At 39.9% G+C, this 18,155-nt stretch overlaps 1 protein-coding gene across 2 annotated transcripts; it reads left to right on the forward strand.

The window, feature by feature from the left end:
- Window positions 1-254: 254 nt before the first annotated feature.
- Window positions 255-5,018, forward strand: BHLHE41 (basic helix-loop-helix family member e41). Of its 2 annotated transcripts, XM_044677582.1 has the most exons (6): window positions 255-622; window positions 760-823; window positions 1,117-1,224; window positions 1,541-1,652; window positions 2,100-2,359; window positions 2,435-5,018. In XM_044677582.1, the coding sequence occupies exons 1-6, from the start codon at window positions 561-563 to the stop codon at window positions 3,260-3,262; spliced, it is 1,434 nt and encodes a 477-aa protein (XP_044533517.1). In that variant the 5' UTR covers window positions 255-560; the 3' UTR covers window positions 3,263-5,018. The 2 variants fall into 2 exon arrangements, with proteins under 2 accessions (XP_044533517.1, XP_044533516.1); XM_044677581.1 differs by having other exon boundaries at window positions 2,100-5,018.
- The last annotated feature ends 13,137 nt before the right edge of the window (window positions 5,019-18,155 follow it).

Raw genomic sequence — 18,155 nt, forward strand, 5'->3', positions numbered from 1 at the left:
GAAGATGAATAGCTTGACCAAAGTTTTTTTTTTCTTTTCTGGTGGCCCTAATCGGGTGTCCCAGCCCCTTCTCTTAGGCTCTTCTCTCCCTCCGTCCCTCTCCAGTCTCTCTTTCCTTTCTCATCTCTGCCTTGCCTTCCTTCCCCTTCCTTCCCCCTCCTTCCCCCCTCCCCCCAGTCTGGACCGCGGATGGTACGTTCCGCACGTGAGCTGGGTGCTGGTCTGGCTGGCGACGCGCGTGCCCTGTGGCCAAACACTGAACAGAGCGAGTGCAAACTACCAGCACTGTGTGTGCGTGTGCGTGTGTGTATGCGCTCCTGTGTGTGTGTGTGTTAGAGAGAGAGAGAGAGAGAGAGAGAGAGAGAGACTGACTAGAGGAAACCAACTGCTTCACACTTTGAACACTGCTGCACTGGAGAGGGAGGGAGAGAGAGAGAGAGAGAGAGAGAGCTGGAGGCGCACAGATTTCCCCCAAGATCTCCCAAGAGCACTGTCCCGCAAATTAGAAAACGAAACCCCAAAAATTGCAACAAAAAAGAAACCAGCTGCTGTTGCCAAACATGGACGAAGGAATCCCTCGTTTACAAGAGAGACAGTTAATGGAACATAGAGATTTTATAGGGTAAGGTGCACGCACCCTTGAGAATATCTGTCTCGCCTTCTGTTTTCTTCTCTTATCTTCTCCAGAAAGTGGTGAGAAACCGGAGAGAGCAAAGATCCTCCCTGAATTGGTATTTGATGCTTATTTCTGTTTTGCAGACTGGACTATTCATCCTTGTATATGTGTAAACCCAAAAGGGGAATGAAGAGAGACGAAAGCAAGGTAAGAATAAGTTTCTGATGATCTTCATAACCTGCCTGGATAGTTAATTAGGATCCTTCACTTCAGAGCAAAACGTTACACTGCAACAATACTTCAACCTCTTGGCTCTCCTAACTATGAATTTTAAGTAGCTCAATGGATAACTTCATAAAGGAAGGTTAAGCACTATACCTGCATGTTAATTGCAGTTAAGTCCTGACCAGTAGAGAGAGGTTTGCCTTGTCACAGAGTGTGTTCTTGGTGGATTGAATATAATGTTGATCTCTTTTCTTCCTAAATTTTCATATATTAAGGAGACCTACAAACTACCACACAGATTGATAGAAAAGAAAAGACGAGACAGAATTAATGAATGTATTGCTCAGCTTAAAGACTTATTGCCAGAACATCTGAAATTGACGGTAAGATTCCTTTCTACACTATGGGGATTTGTAACAGCCTGGTAAAGAAACTCCTCCAGATTTAAGGATAAATGTAAATATTTGATGTCTGACATTAACTTGTGTTGTATCGTTAGAGTTTACCACAAACTCAGCTGAATGATGTATGCTCACAAAGAAGCACGCAATCATTTTTAACCTGCCTTGTATAAGTAAGCCAGTTTAAAAATACTTCTTTCAAAGGGAGTTTAAGTTCCATTGATGAATGGAAACCAATTGGAGCCAAATGTAGTTTGTTAAATAACCATGAACCCCTTTCTTCCTTGCCCCACTGTAGACTCTAGGGCATCTGGAGAAAGCAGTAGTTTTGGAATTAACTTTGAAACATTTAAAAGCGTTGACAGCCTTGACAGAACAGCAGCATCAGAAGATAATTGCTTTACAAAATGGTAAGTCAGCTTGAGGAATACCAACACAGGAATATATTTGCTCCCAGACTATAGAGGTGCAATTATGAAGATCTTTTTTTTTCCTTTGTGGAATGTCAAGCTTACTTTTTTTTTTTTAAGAGTAACTTGTTCACTAGAAGTTATGGTATTCTTAAACATTATTAAAGATTTGAAAATTCCCAGGGAGCAGGTTTTTATTTTAAGTAGTGGCCAGAGCTTCACCCTGGTTTTGGCTCTTTATCCCAGAACAGTGACTCCCCCTGCCCCAAACACCATAGCAACTGGTGGAGTTAGTCGGTTATTGATTATTGAAGACCGACCTATAGCGCATTAGTCAATGAGCAGTGCCCACGTGATAGCCAGATGCTTTAACGTCAGCGTTTTTCTTTTCTGCCATTTTTCTTCTCATCCACCATCTCTCACTCCCGTTTCTCATCCTTATCCTAGGGGAGCGATCTATGAAATCTCCCATTCAGGCCGACTTGGATTCTTTCCATTCGGGATTTCAAACATGCGCCAAAGAAGTCATGCAATACCTTTCCCGGTTTGAAAGCTGGACGCCCAGGGAGCAGAGATGTGCCCAGCTAATCAACCACTTGCACTCCGTTTCCACTCAGTTCTTACCCAGCCCCCAGTTGTTGACTCAACAGGTCCCCGTGAGCAAAGGCAACACCTCCTCCTCCTCCTCCTGCACCACCACCACCATCGCTTCTTCCTCCTCCTCCTCCTCCTCCTCCATCGCAACACCCCCCTCCTCCTTCTTGTCTGTGAACGCCTCTCAGGATCGCACTGTGCAGAAGCAGGAGCCCCAGACAAACTGCGTCCCTGTGATTCAGAGGACTCAACCTAGCTCTGAACTCGCTGGGGAGAATGACACGGACACTGACAGCGGCTACGGTGGGGAGGGTGAGGCCCGGCCAGACCGAGAGAAATATCATGCCCCTGGGGAAAGTCGTGTCACCATTAAGCAGGAGCCCCCTGGGGAAGACTCTCCAGAGCCCAAGAGGATGAAACTGGATTGCGGCGAGAACAGCAGTCCTGGAGGCAGTGCGGCGGCAGCTCTGCTAGGGCCGAATCCTGCTGCTGCCCTGCTGAGACCAGACGCCGCACTGCTCAGCTCTCTGGTGGCCTTTGGGGGAGGTGGGGGGACGCCTTTTGGGCAACAGGCAGCAGCAGCAGCGGCCCCCTTCTGCCTTCCCTTTTACTTCATATCGCCTTCGGCAGCAGCTGCTTACATGCAACCTTTCTTGGATAAGAGCAACCTGGAAAAATACCTGTACCCGGCTGCGGCAACCCCCATCCCCCTACTCTACCCAGGAATTCCAGCCCAAGCGGCCGCTGCTGCTGCCGCCGCTGCCGCCGCCGCTGCTGCCTTCCCTTGCCTATCCTCAGTGCTCTCGCCCCCTCCCGAGAAGGCGAGCGCTGCCGCTCCAACTATCATGCCTCCGGAGCTGGCTGCTCCCTCGGGCCCCCACCAGCACTTTCCTCTACCCCTCCACCCCTTCGCCCACCTCCCCTTCGCAGCTAACTCCAGAGAGCCTGGGCTGAGCGCTGACCTGGAGACGTCTTCTCAGGGGGATTCCTCACAGCCTGGAAAGGAAAACCCTTGAAAGCTTTCCCATTTCGCTGGAAGGATGGGTGGTTAATCATAATAATATTAACAGTAATACTTAAAATGCCCTTTTTGTTGCTGTTTGAGTGATTTTAAGTTAGTTTGTCCTCCCCCCACCCCACACCCCGCAGCAGGCTACTGTAAAGATCCTGTGCTGTGGGTGTGTTTTTATTTTGTTTTGTTTACTGTCTTAAAAAAAATCAACAATATTTAAGTTTTATCTCCATTTGGACTGTGACAGTTTTTAAATGTTGAACATTCTTCATGAGTAAAGCAGGGCTAACATAGTTAAAAAGTTTCACTTCTGGCAGGTCTCTAGTATCTGCTGGAATGCAGTGGAGGTAACTGAAACTGAAGGTATATATACTAAATATACATTAAAAAAACAAAAACGGTGCTTGGAGCCAAGTTACAGCATCCGGTAATTAGCCCACAGTATCTGTCCCCAGTAGCTCCTGCTTACCCTGATGGGGGAGGGGGGTTCTCCACAAACTGGGAATGAGGATCTTTTAGATTTAATTTGCTACTCAGTATTTTATGTTTAGCTTTACTGAATCCATACATTTGTCTGTTGTTGAGTAGTTTTGTTTTAAGAGAAACAAAGATACAATTTCTCTCCAAATTAAATATCGCACTTTGTTTTAAGTGGTTTTATATATAGTATTTCTAGGTTCCACTTCTTGACTTGCACTTGACTTTGGGGAAGGTGTGTGAAAGAAAACAAGAAGCACCCTTAGTACAATTTGCTAGCACTTTATTGAGAAATGGACCTTGAATCAATTGACTTACCTTAAATTTCCTCTTAGACATGATAGAAATACATATGGCAAATGTATTTGTACCCACACTGTTGTTTTAAATCATTATGTTCCTAAGTTTTTTAATCTTGCTGTTAAAAAAAAGTGTGCACTGAACTAAAAAAGAAAAAATCCTAAATTCTAAAAACTTCCTATTCCTAAAAAATAATTTATTCTAAATCTACATTGTATACAATCCAAAAGCTGGGTGAAATATTTGAACTAGTCAGTGTTGATTGGAAATGCTATAAAGGTGTGGCATAAATCCCCATGAGGCCTTTCTGTCTCCAGCTACTATGATTTCCCTTACTGGAGACCATACCAGATACTAGATTATCACAAAGAAAGCTTTTAAAAAAAGGTTTAAACCAAGACCTTGTCTAGATATTTTTAGTTTGTTGCCAAGGTAGCACTGTGAGAAATCTCACTTGAATGTTATGTAAGAGGTGAGACACAACAGTCTGACTATAAGTGAAGAAAATATCTGGGTCTTTTAGTCAGTTTGGTGCATTTGCTGCTGCTGTTGCTACTGTTTGCCTCAAACGCTGTGTTTAAACAACGTTAAATCTTACTAGCCTACAAGTTGGCTGTATGTAAATAGTTGTTAATACATCCAATTAATGATGTCTGACATGCTATTTTTGTAGGGAGAAAATATGTGCTAATGATATTTTGAGTTAAAAATATCTTTTGGGGAGAATTTGCTGAAAAGTTGCACTTTGTTACAATGCTTATTATGCTTGGTACAAGCTTATGCTGTCTTAAATTATTTTAAAAAAATAAATACTGTCTGCAAGAAACCAGCTGTTTTAGAACAGTTTAGTATGTGGCATACTAAAAATTGATCTTTATATTCCAGTATTTTCCAGCACTCCATAAATTCTATTACCTAAATATTTCCACACTATTTTGTGATTTTAAAATTCTTACTAAGTAATAAAAATTTAATATGCAATATGAGGTTGTCTAATAATTAAAAATCTTACCTTAATAATGCATAAAGAATGTTCAGAAGTGAAATGAAAGTCATTATGACTTTTTAGATATACAACCTTGCTTCAAGTTTGATTGTTAGCTTCCTTTTCTGTTCTGTTAAAAACTACCTTCTGGGTGTGTGTCCAAATGATAGTGACATAGCTGGATAAAAAGTAAAAATCTTCCTCAATTATCTGTTTGCTTTGTCTGTATAATGCTAAATTACCTAATATTTGGATGATTAATTGAATTTTGCATATGACTATCTGACTGGATAGACAACCTATGTTTATGGAGTTTGATATTTATTATTCACATGAACCCATGCAAATATCTGACCCCCCAAAAAAAATCATTTGCTAATCAACTATCTGATAAGGAAACTCTTCAAACATAAGTAGGCTTGTTCTGCTGGGTCATCCTTAAAAATGTCCAACTAGATAAGAAGAATTATATAATTTCTACTGATGAGCAGAAAACTATACGGCAAGAGGCAGAGGAGTAGAATTTTAGAAAAACGTGTGTATGGGTAGGGGGGGGGTGATTATTGTTGGGAAACTCCCAGTATAGAAACTCTCTACCGAGTCAGATTTATACTTCCAGTATAATAATGTTGCCTTTTTTTTTTTTTTAACTTTTCTTTCTGTCCTAGTAACAACTCTGACAACAAAGGGCAAGGGCTAGGCAAAGTGGTTAAGGGCACAGGGTCACACAGCTAGGAAGTATCTGAGGCTAAATTTGAATCCAGGTCCTCCTGTCTCCAGGCCTAGCACTCTATCTACTGTGCCACCTAGCTGTCCCTATAATATAGTCTTTTGAGTTATGTGTTATATAGCTCTAACCTTATAGACTTATAAATCTTATAGAGCCTCAAGCCTCTGAGAGGTTAAACCCACAGTAACAACAAGTATGTTTCAGTGTCAGAACTTGAATACCAAGACCCTTTGTCCACTACTCGATGTTTCTCAGTATAGCATCTGATGGTAATTCATATGTGTATAACCTGATGTAGTTTGGAATTTGCTCACAAAAATCTTGTGTGATAAGCTGCATGAATATTATTTACAATTGACAGAGGAAGAAGCAGGATCAGAGAAGTGAGTGACTTACCCTAAATCACATAGCTAGTTGATTGCTAACATGAGACCAATAATAATATGATAATAATAATAGCTAGTATTTATTCAGTGCCTGCCATATGCCAGGTACTATGCTACTTGCTTTAAAATATATTTTATCTTCACAGGTCTGGAAATTAAGAGCAATTGTTACTTCCATTTTATAGTGGAGGAAACCAAGGCAAACATTAATTTGTTCAAAGTCACAAAGTATCTGAGAACACATTTGAACCCATGTCTTCCTGACCCCAGACCTATCCATTCCTCTATATCTTTTATCACCTAACTGCTTCCTAACTCCTGATTAAAACATGGGTCTTCAGACTTCAGGGATATTTTAGTTCCTTGGTCTTCTTTTAAAAGAAAAATATACTAGTTTGGTTTTGACAGGGAATTGAATTGATAGGAATAATTAGTATTTAGATAATTCATGTGAAAACAAATTTAGAAAACATATCTGCTTATCACACTCTAAGGTAGTGCTGATAACATAAATTGGACATAATTGGCCTGTTATAGGGGATGTAGGAACTCAATTTTAATCAAGCTTCATAACCTCATTTCAAAAAAAGCATTTTTAATGATAGATAGTACTTAACTGCTTTATAGAAAAAGTGCTCCCTCTACTGACTTTGCAGTGACTGCCTCACACAACTTCCAAGTCTTGCCAGAAGTAGAACCCCTGATTTAAGACATTAAATGAGATTGTATAAATGTGTACATATATAAAACACCATCAAAATAAAGCAAGTAAATAAAAACCAAGGAATAAGTGTAGCATGGAGAAAGCATTCTATCAAAACTTACTGAGATAGTTTAATATTTTGAATGAGGACAATGGGGTGTCTTTTTAGAGCTAAAGAGGACTTTAGCATGGACCTTGATAATATATTCTCATGTTGGAGAAGCAGCCTAGATAAATTCAGAGAGACTTCATCAGTGAAATTGGAAAAATTTACTTAATCACAAAGTCAGTCACAGAATGTTTATTTTGGCTCCAGTAACTCTCAATGACCATCTACTGAGTTAAGAGATGGGTTATGACTAGCATCAGTGGCTGGAATCCCTACACTGAACAAAATAGAGATCATTCTTTTGGGTATGTAAGGGGAATGCTTAAATTTTCCCAGCAAACCATGGGAGTTATTGACAAGTGACTTTTTTTAAGTCCTTAGAGTAATTTGAATTAAAACACATATAATGTTAGCTGGAACTATGAAAGATATCAACTAGCTAGTTGAAATTCAACAGATTATTAGTTACTCATAATGGGGATCTATATGCCATGGTTTATGTGTATAACACAGACCTTTTACAGTACTACATAAGTAAGCTAAAAGCCATCAGACTCCACAGTATCACCTCTGTATACTCCTGTGCTCAGAATTTATTGTCAAGTTTAGTTAAGAACTGTTGTGATTAGTTTATTAGTTTATATATAGTTTATGTGGACCTAGCAGAAAGGGCTGGAGAATTCCAAGATGGAATGAAGAAGCAAGAAGTGTGGGCTTGCTGACTGGGAGAGACTCCAAGGTGGTTGGGGCAAGCTGCAACTGACCTAAGGAGACCTCAGTTTACCAGAGATCCTGTGGAAAGACAGTCACCTACTTGTGGGAGATTTTGGTAGAGACCACTAATCCCAAACTGAGTTGCTTGTCAAGGAAGAAATAGGGAGGCACATAGACTAATTCCCTTAATTCCCTTTTACTTTCAGGTAGAGATTCTTTCCTTTTTAAGAAAATGAATACAAAAAACAAATCATTATTTTTTTAAAAATTTCAGTTTCAAGTTCTTTCCCCCTATTTATCCCCTCTCACTCATTGAGATATCACTATGATATCAACTATGCCTATGATATCCTGGCAAACATTTCCATATTAGCAACATTGAAGAAAATAAACAAGAAACAAAAAAATGAAAAAATTATACATCAACCTGTACTAAGAGTTCATCAGATCTCTCGATAAAGGAAGATAATATTTTTCATCATGGGTGCTTTGGGAGTTTTATTGGATCATTGTATTAATCAGGATAGCTAAGTCTTTTAGAGATGATCATCCATATTATATTGCTATATACAAAGTTGTTCTGGTTCTGCTCACTTCAACTTTATTTGAATTCATATAAATCTTCCCAGATTTTTCTGAAACCCTCCAGCTTGTCATTTCTTATAGCACAACAATCTTGCATCCAAATCATATAAAACAGCTTATTCAGTTCTTCCCCAACTGATGGACAATCCTTCACTTTCTAATTCTGTCACCACAAAAAGTATTGCTATAAATATTTTTATACGTATAGAATCTTTTCCTTTTTCTTTGATCTCATTCCAATTCAGACCTGGCAATAGTATTACTGAATCAAGCCAATGCACAGTTTGATAGATAACCCTTTAGGCATAGTTCCAAATTGTTCTGGTTGGACCAGTTCAAGACTTCAAGTAGAGATTCTTGAAGTTTTCTCAGTATAAATGAAAAAACCAAATTGATGCTACCAAAAATTAAACCGTGTTTTTAAATATTATTTGACAAGAGTTTCAAGTGGATATGCCTCACCAAAATGATCAAACTATTGGCCAACCAAACCTATGAAATTACCAAATATTTTAATTAGAAATTACTAATTTTTAATTATTTTATAATAATATTATCCTGTTTTAAAACAGGCAAACTAAATAACTCCATACTATGTATTCCTTTAGTCTATTGCAGCGTACTTCTTACTATTGTCAGTCAATATGCAAGCTCCTTTTTATAAGTGACTTTTTTTTCTAAGCTATTCTGAACTGGGAAATAATATTCCACAGAAATAAAATGATAATGATGGTGATGGTGATGATGATGATAACTCCAGTGTATATAAATGTTTTGCATTTTACAAAGTTATTTCCTCACACTAACCCTATAAAGTCAATATTACAAGTAGTATCTTATTTTATAGATGGTTATTAAGGCTCAGAATTTAAGTAACTGCTACACAGCTTTTAAATATTAGAGCTGGGAGTAATCCAAATCTCATGACTTCTGACTGTCACTTCTCTAGTGTATTAGAATTGTGTCTAAAATGATAGTGAGTATACATGAAGGGAGAGGCTAATAGGGTTTTCCTAGTAGCAAAGTGCCTGAGTTGTAGGACATGGATTTTATTACATCTGTTTTGAGTGCTTTAGGGTTTTTGGGGGCTTATTTCTAGATAATTGAGTTTGCTGGATAACTAACTTCCGAATAGTCATTAGAGTGTAGTGTCTGTATAGTCATTGTGGTGTTTTAAGTCCCTCAAGTATTTCATGTTTCTCTTTTCCTTAAGTGGCTTTAATACATGATAATAAAAGTGACTTTATAGTTTTATGCCACAAAATAAAGTAACAAAATAGAGAAATCTTTCCACCAGTAGTAACAATGTGGCATACTGATAGCTTTCTTTTGCTGTTATGTGGGGAAGGGATTAGGGCTGTTCAGTTTGGCACTAGAAGGGAGAAATTAAAAGAGGTAGATTGAGGATTTTGATATAAAGAAAAAGTTCCTAAGAGTCAGAGCTTTGTGCAAGTGAAATGGGCTACTTGCAGAAATGTTGATTTATATGTTATTGTGACTCAGTCATTTCAGTTGTTTCCATCTCTTCATGACAGAATTGGGGGGGGGGGTTTCTTGGCAAAGATACTAGAGTGATTTGTCATTTCCTTCTCCAGTTTATTTTTCAAATGAAGAAACTGAGGCAAGCAGGTTAAATGATTTGCCCAGGAGTCATATAGCTAGTGTCTGAGGTCAAATTTGAACTCAGGTTTTCCTGACTCCAGGCCCAGGACTGTATCCAATGATTCATCTCGCTGCTCTTAACCTCACTACAGAGCTGCAGAAAAAGGCTAAATAATTTTTTTTGAGGATGTATCAAGGATTCTTGGTTAGACACAAGATTGGACTAGATAAGATTGAATGTCTATTCTAATTGAGATTTCTGTGATTCTAATTCTGTAATTCAGTACTTGATGTTTATGCATCTGTGATTTGTCTCATCAAATAACTTCCAGCAATGCTGATTGCCACACATCCATGACTCTTCATCCTGTGCCACTGTGCCTAAGTTCAGAGGGACTTACCTGATGTCCTGAAGGCCTTCCTTTATAAGTACCTAGGCAGCATTTCTATTATCCTTTCTTTTTTTTAACTGTATGAGTTATAAATCCAAGACATTAATTTAATTGACACGAAGGGCTACTCTTTCATTTTTCTAGTATTGTTCTACCATGATACTTGCACTGAAAAGCTATGTAGTTAATAATGGCTGGCATTTATATAGTACCAACTATGTATCAAATACCATGTTAAGTGCTTTATAAATATTATCTCATTTGGTTCCCATATCAACCCTGAGAGATAGGTGCTGTCATTACCCCCATTTCATATTCAAGGAAACTGAGGGAAACTGAGGCTAAGAGACTTGACCAGGATCACATGGCTAATAAGCTTCTGAGGACAGATTTGAACTCAAGTCTTTCTTACTCCAAGCCAATGCTCTATATTACCTAACTGCCTAACGTACCTGAAGTTGGGATAAATATCAGTTCTATTTCTGGTAATCAGCCTAGTAGTCATAGCTTTCAGTCCTGACTTTTCACCAACTAGAACATGCTACTATAGTAAATTCTATACTGTAACACATCTGTTCCCTCAAAGCCCCCAAATATACAAAATTACATATTAAAAATAATATAGCTCAAAGATGTTAGGGGCACAATACTCAAAAAACTTTACCAAGGACATTTTTAAAAAAAGATAAGGACCTAATAAAAAAAAAAAGCAACCCTAGTAGCACAGCTTGATACATATTAAATAGTTAAGCAATACAAAATGCTACAATAAACAGTGCTGATGTTGGAAGCTTCAGGCTGCTGCTTGACCTGTGCCTTGGTTCCCACGGTGCTGACAAAGTCTCCTGTAAATTGGGCAGGCTAAAAAATCTGGGTCTCAGGGTGGAGGCCATGTAAGAAGAGTGTCAGGGTGGTTCAGGAGAGCCTTATTCTATCCACAGCTACTACTTTACCAGAAGTTATACAATAAATAAACATAATTTAATAATATACAATAATAATTTAATAATGTAATTTAATATAAGGAAGATAATAAAATAAATTTATACAATGAAAGTGGTCCTTGGCCTTGACAACTTTCCTTATTGAAGAGGGCGTTAGAAGAATTGAGGTCTGAGTTACTGGTGCAGTTTTCTGCACTCAAACTGTTTCTTAAGGAAGAATTCTAAGAGTCGAACCCAAAATTCAAGTTGGGCTCAGAATGTCCCCAAATAGATCAATTGTGTTGAAATTAAGTCTCATTTTCAAAACAGGTAGGAGAGCAGAACTGATTCAACTAGACTTGTCAAAGTGAAGGGCATGGTATGAAAGAAGGAATTCAAGTCTTTCTTATTCTCCCATTATTAACGTTGGGTTTGCTAGTAAGGATGGTAATGAATAATAATGGGAGAAAAGATGAATGGAAGTGAGTCACTTTTCAATTTTTTAGCATTTTCCTTACAACTCTTTGAGATAAGGAAGGGTAGGGAAAAGGAATACGTTAAGGTAGGCTAAGAGTTTCATGAATATTATCTCATTTGCTCCTTACAACTACCCTGCTGGTTAAGTGCTATTATATTCATTTTGCAGTAGAGGAAAATGAGGTAGAGGTTAAGTGTTTTGCCTAGCTGAGTTTGGATTTGAACACGTCTTCCTGATTCTAGACCCAGTGCTTTATCCACTGCACCACTTCACTCCTCTGAAAGTAGGGCAAATGTCATTATGCCCATTTCATTGATGAGGAAGCTGAGTCTTAAAGAGATTAAGTGAAATGTCCATGATCACACAACTACTTAGAGGTCATACACCTAAAAAATATTGGAGACTCACCATATCTTCCAACTCTAAGTGTTTCCATACATCAGGTTATTGCCATATACCTCTGCCCTGACACTATTTTTCTACTCACATTATGTATACAGTTGAGATTCCAGTGGATTCTGTCATAACATATAGAAGAAATCAGTGGAAATGATATCATGAGGCCTACGAAAACATATTCTCCCTCCTTACCTGGACTGTCCTAAGTAGTAAATTTTACTAGAGTATCGGCTCTGGCCATCATCTTCTTTCTCCCTAGAATGGATTGATATAGGTGATGTTTATGTTACCAAAGTTGTCAATACTTTTTGTGCTGGACAAGAATAAAATTCTATTACTTCCTTCTTCCCTCCTCTTCTTGGGAAGGAAAAAGTAACTCGATATATATCCCTATCCTCTCCTTCAGTCATACATTTCAAGGTAAGGGAGGTAGAGGAGAAGCTATTAGAGGCTTTTGGTACGGAAGAGTAAAGACAATGCATTTTCAATAGGTTCACTGGATGTGTACATACATATTTTGAGGGTTATGGAAGGATGATTATTAGACTTTCTGCAAGTATGACAAATAAAAATATAATAATAATGATGGTATACACCATGGAACTCCAGAGACAATGACATTTCAGACATCATGAATTTATATTGTCTTTTTAAGGGATTACTAACTGTTCTTTCTTTGGTGTACAAGTCACAAAATGTACTGGGTCAGCTTTTCACTCCATTTCTGTGTATAAATATCAATATGATCCTGGTCGAGTTCACAACAGATAAATTCTTAGTTTATGGGGTCATTTTTTAGACTTAGAGCTTGAAGGGACCTGGAAGGTCATTTTACATGCCAATGACTTCCTTTTACAGATGATGAACTGAAGCCTAAATTGTTCAGGATCACAGAGATAGTATTATTAGCTCTCCAGAGGCTGACTAGAAGGAAGGGATGCTTTTAGGCATGAACTACAAAACTGAAGATCTATCTCAGAGCCTAAAACACTAGACATATTCCCATAAACTATCTTGAATTTCCATGAATTCTTCAGAATAGAAGGTAGGCCTGAGCTAGACTTTTGTGCTCTCCCTATCTGGTAATACTTTTTTCAGGTCCTGGACCAAAACTAGATTTTGGAGTTAGAGGAAAGGATTTATTCAATTATTTAACTCCAAATGTTCAGAGATTTGTTGAATTGAAAAATAGCTATGATTTCTGTGATGAGGTTCTTTGTGTATATATGTTTCCAAAGTTATAGTGCACATGGGTGCTAGAAATAGTGGAAATAGTACTGGAGGAGAGTTAGAAGGGGTAGCTAGGTGGCATAGCTGATAGAGTCAGGAAGACTTGCTTTCTGGGTTTAAATCTGGCCTCAGATTCTTACTAGCTGGGTGACCTCAGGTGAGTCTAGCTTGCAATATAGCCCAGGCTCTTAGAGGTGCTTCTAGCTGGTTGTTCCAGAACAGTTTTATTTTAAGGGCCACCCACTTTAGAAGCATCTCTATGGGTACAGAGACCCAGCTCAACATGCAAGTGGAGGAGAATTATGCAGGACTCAACCCTGCCCATCTCATCTAGGCCTCTCAGAAGAAAACTTCAGTAGAGTTTTAGCTACTACTATGGCTTTAAGAGCTGTGCTTAATTAAATAATCTCCTCTATTAGTAATCTAAAAAGAGTCACTTAATCCTATTTGCCTCAGTTCTCTCATCTGTAAAATAAACAGGAGAAGGAAATGGGAGACTACTCCAGTATCTTTGCTAAGAAAACCTTTAAATGCGGTCCTGAAGAGTTGGTTGGATGTGACTGAAAAATGACTGAACAACAAGAATTAGAAGGCCAGAGTCCTAATCTTACCTCTGTCATTAATTTTCTGTGTGTCTTTCCTTTCTCCAAGACTCCATTTGCTCATCTGTTTAAAAAAATGCTAGAGGGGCCAAACTAGATGGTATCTAAGGCTCTACAATGTTGAAAACTTTCAGCAATGAATTGTATGTAGTCCCCCCTCACAGAATTATAAAGGCATAACCAATACGTTGTTAAACTAGGACTTCACTATAAGATCATCTGTTGTAATATCAACCATAGTCCCATAGTTTTCTCTTCCATTCTCTTTCAGGGGCTAATTTACTAGACCTGCAAGCTCATTTTAATAGCACTTTATATTGGTTTGCAAAGTATTTGATGTACATTATATTATTTGATATCCACAAATAATCCCGTGAGGTGGGTATTAGGCTGATTATGGCATGTTGAGCCCCAGGTCATTCTCCATCTCTTTCTCAATGAGTTCAGCAAATGATCTTTTCTCAGTCTTCCTTCACTTATCTACTGTATTTGATAGTTAACCACCTTTTCCTCTTTACTTTCTCTTCTCCAGATATCCTCCTACCTGTTTGACTACCCATGACTCCTTTACTGGATCAACCAACCATTCAATCAACATTTATAAATTACTAATAATGTACCAGGCACTGTGCTAAGTGCTGGAGATCTAAAAAAAGAGGCAAAGGAGAATCCCTGCCCTCACAGAGCTTCTATTTAATGAACATCATCCTTATCATGCCTACCAACTATGAGTGATCTCCAAGATTCTAGCTCTCCTTTTTCCCCTTCCTCCATCCCAGATCTATACATACAGTATATCTAGACCAATGATGGGCAACCTTTTGAGCTTGGTGTGTCAAAATTTGCCCCAAAAATGAGCATAACTCAGGTAGTGTATCACTTCAAGAAAAAACCATAATTTTGCGATATTTATAGTTTAAATAACAAAAATGTATAAATGTAATATATAATTGTAGTTAATAAACCCAAACAGGTAAATTAATATAGGTAGAATTGTCATCTATAGTGCACAGTGTCTACACTATACTACAGCAAATGTTTCATCCTCGGCATGCAGAACCATACTTCTCTATATGTGGCCACATGTCATCAAAAATGGCTACGCATGTCAGTGCTGACACGTGTCATCGGTTTGCCATCACTGATCTAAATCTAGTCTGAACTTAAATCAATCAATAAACATTTAAGTGAGTAGTATGATGAGCCAGGCAATCTGCTAAGAGCTGGTGATACAAAAAGAGACAAAAGACAGGCTCACCCACAAAGAGCTTATAATCTGGTGAGAGAGAAAACATACAAACTACGTATACATACAAAATGATGTTATTGTTGGCTGTGGTAGTACCCTGGTCTTCTAATCCTTGTTTTTGTTCAGTTGCATCCACCTCTTTGTGATTCCATTTGGGATTTTCTTGGCAAAGATATTAGAGTAGCTTTGCATTTCTTTCTCCAGCTAATTTTACAGTGAAATAAAGTCAGAAGCCAAATTATAAAGGATTAAGAAGAAAGTGAGATGAGAGAAAGTGGAGAAATTTATTGTAGATGGTCTTTTTGAGTTTAGCTACAAAGAGTAGGAGAGATGAAGGACAAGAGTTATGGGGTCAAGTGAGGGTTTTTTCAGGATGGAGGAGATATAAGTATATTTGTAAACACTATTGGGAATGAGCCAGTAGACAGTCTCCTATTATGAGTTCCTCTTTGGACATGTCATACCAGATATCCCAGAGACATTTCAAACTCATAACCAAAATTGAGCTTATAATCCTCCACTCTTTCTTTTCCACTCTTTTATATTTCTGTCAAAAGCAAAATCAGTATTTCAGGTTTGCAATTTAAGCATAATCATGGACTCCTCCTCCCTAACCTCAAATACATAGTTATCAAATCTTGCCTTCTTCACTTTCCCAGTATCACTCCCAACTGATGTCCATTCTCTACTCAGAGCTATCACCTTGGTTCACACCTTGTCACTTCTCACTTAGATTATTGAAATAGCCTCCTGATTGATCTCCCTGCTCCCATGAGAGCTCCACCTCCTGTATGAAGGTTTTTCCCAAGTCCTGCGCCCAACTCTTAGTATCTTCCCTCCTTTGCAACTTGACTACTTTTCATATTTGCAATTTATTCACTTTTTATTTGTTTTGTGTACTTATCTTCCCCATTAGAATGCAAGTTGTTTGAGAGTAGGGATTATTTCATTTATTGTGCTTGTATTTCCAGTGTTTTTTCATAGTTCCTCTACTGGTACATAGTAGATGTTAAGTAAATGCTTGTTGATCAATAAGTAAAGAATTATTATCCCAATCTTGCCAATGAAGAAACAAGGAAGTAAACAACACAACAATGAGAGTACCGATTCCTAAATCAGAGAACCTCAGTAAATCAGTAATCCCTTGTGCCTCGGTTTCCTCATCTATAAAATAAAGGGGTTGGGTTTGATGGCTTCTGAGACCTCTTGCATTCTCGTGATTCTATGAAACTTGAGTCTAAGAGAGATCACAAGTCTTTTTTTATAGGTACTATCAGAGCCCAAACTGGAATCCAGCGCTGGAATTCGAGCCCAGGCTTTCTGAGTTTAAATCTAATTATCTTTCCCCAGTTCCATAGCTGCCATGTTTAAAAACAAACACCATTGCTAAGATTTCTCTACAGTTTCTCTCTCTTTGTCCCTGTCTGTCTTTCTGTCCCTCGGCATAAACAGTGAGCTGCGTCATTGTAAGGAGGCTTCAGTGTATAGTTATGTGCATAGGTAATTGAATTTGTGCTATGCAGTATATCAAGCATCATTAATCTTCATTGCTATATAGAACAAGCAGATGCAATAGGTGAATAAACCTGTGTGCACTTCCTTGGATTGCTGCATGAGCATGCATTGGTTGCTGACTTGTTCGCAGGCACAGGGTCAGTGGCATATTCCTTTAAAAGTATGTAAAGAATATTTAGCTCTTAAATTCATTGTTTGAGCCCCCAAATGGAAAGGGAAATGGAAGAGGGGGGAAAATAAAGCTATCAGCCTTTCGATCTTTAAAGAGCTCTAGGACTGGAAGGAGAGAAGTATTCTTCTGTTGCCTAGCGATAAATCTGCCGATGATATCATTCCCTCAGCATCCAGGCTCCCTTCCCCTCCCCCAGCCTAGTTCAAAGTACATCCCTATAGCTAGGCGAGGCGAGGGAGCAGAGCTGGACCAGACGGGGCCACGTGTCCTCACCCATGCAGAGGCGCACGCTGCACTGCACGTGAGAGGAAGCGGCGGCGGGGCTGCCCAGCGCGACTGCGCATGCGTCCCCTCCGCCCTCCCGCTCCCCGCACTCCCCACCCCTTACCCCGCAACCCCCTCCCTCCTCTGGCGGCCGCTTATGCTCCTGGTTCGGCCGGAGGCGGCAGTGTCTGTGCTGGACACGAGGGGCGGGGGCGGGTCTGGCTCTCTGTCCCTGGGGCGCCTTCTCGGCTCTGCTTGTGAGAACAGTCTCTTATTCCTTATTCAAGCTGTTTATTTGGACACAGAACTCCCCAGACTTGCATAATGTCGCAGCTTGAAAAAACCAAACTGAACTTAAACACCCGAGTCCGCAGACTCCACACGTGAATGAACAGGGAGGGGGCGGCGGGGACAGAGTACCTGAGACAGGGTACGAGAAGGGAGTCTGCCTCCTTGGCCAGTACTCAGCCCCTGCGGAGGGGTTTGTGAGCACCCGGGCGTCCTTCATTTATGTGAGCGCTAGGACCCCGGGGCCGGGACCAGGCAGGCGGGTTCATTCACGTGTGAGGGACACCGGCCCTCCTTGAGGCGCCAAGACCTGTGTTTGCACTAGCCGTCCCCCGCGCCTTATGTGTACGGGTGACACTGTGGCATCGGCCCACGCCTCCTCCTCCGCCCGCCTCTCCGAGGCTGCTTTGCTTGGCACTTACAGCTCCGTAACCTGGCCCTGGCTTACGTTGCCAGTATTCTGACGCCTTCATTTCCGCCACCCACTCTAGACTGCTTTCTCCAGAATGACGCTTCCATCTCCCAACTCTGTGCCTTTGTATCAGCTGTCCCCCGCGCCTGGAGGACTCTGCCCCCTTCCCATGACGGTCCCTCCACGCATGTTTCCCTGACTTCCTTCAAGACTCAGATCGAATCACTCGCCCCACCCCTCTTCCTGCCTCTCCTTTCTTTACTTCTCTGTCTCTCCCTTTTACTCCCTCTTGTCTTTCACTCTCTGCTCTCTCCCTTGGGCCCCCTCTCTCACACTCTGTCCTCCCCCTCCTCTGTCCCTCACCCGATCCCCCTGTCCCTCT

Source organism: Gracilinanus agilis, chromosome 5 (genome assembly GCF_016433145.1).
Source record: "Gracilinanus agilis isolate LMUSP501 chromosome 5, AgileGrace, whole genome shotgun sequence".
Taxonomy (NCBI): domain Eukaryota; kingdom Metazoa; phylum Chordata; class Mammalia; order Didelphimorphia; family Didelphidae; genus Gracilinanus; species Gracilinanus agilis.

Excerpts from the sequence above, each read along its gene's own strand:
- BHLHE41 (XM_044677581.1), top strand. The coding sequence starts at position 561 with ATGGACGAAGGAATCCCTCGTTTACAAGAGAGACAGTTAATGGAACAT. Across the intron at positions 1,225-1,540 it reads CAGAACATCTGAAATTGACG|ACTCTAGGGCATCTGGAGAA; the intron begins GTAAGATTCCTT and ends GCCCCACTGTAG. Across the intron at positions 1,653-2,099 it reads GATAATTGCTTTACAAAATG|GGGAGCGATCTATGAAATCT; the intron begins GTAAGTCAGCTT and ends TCCTTATCCTAG.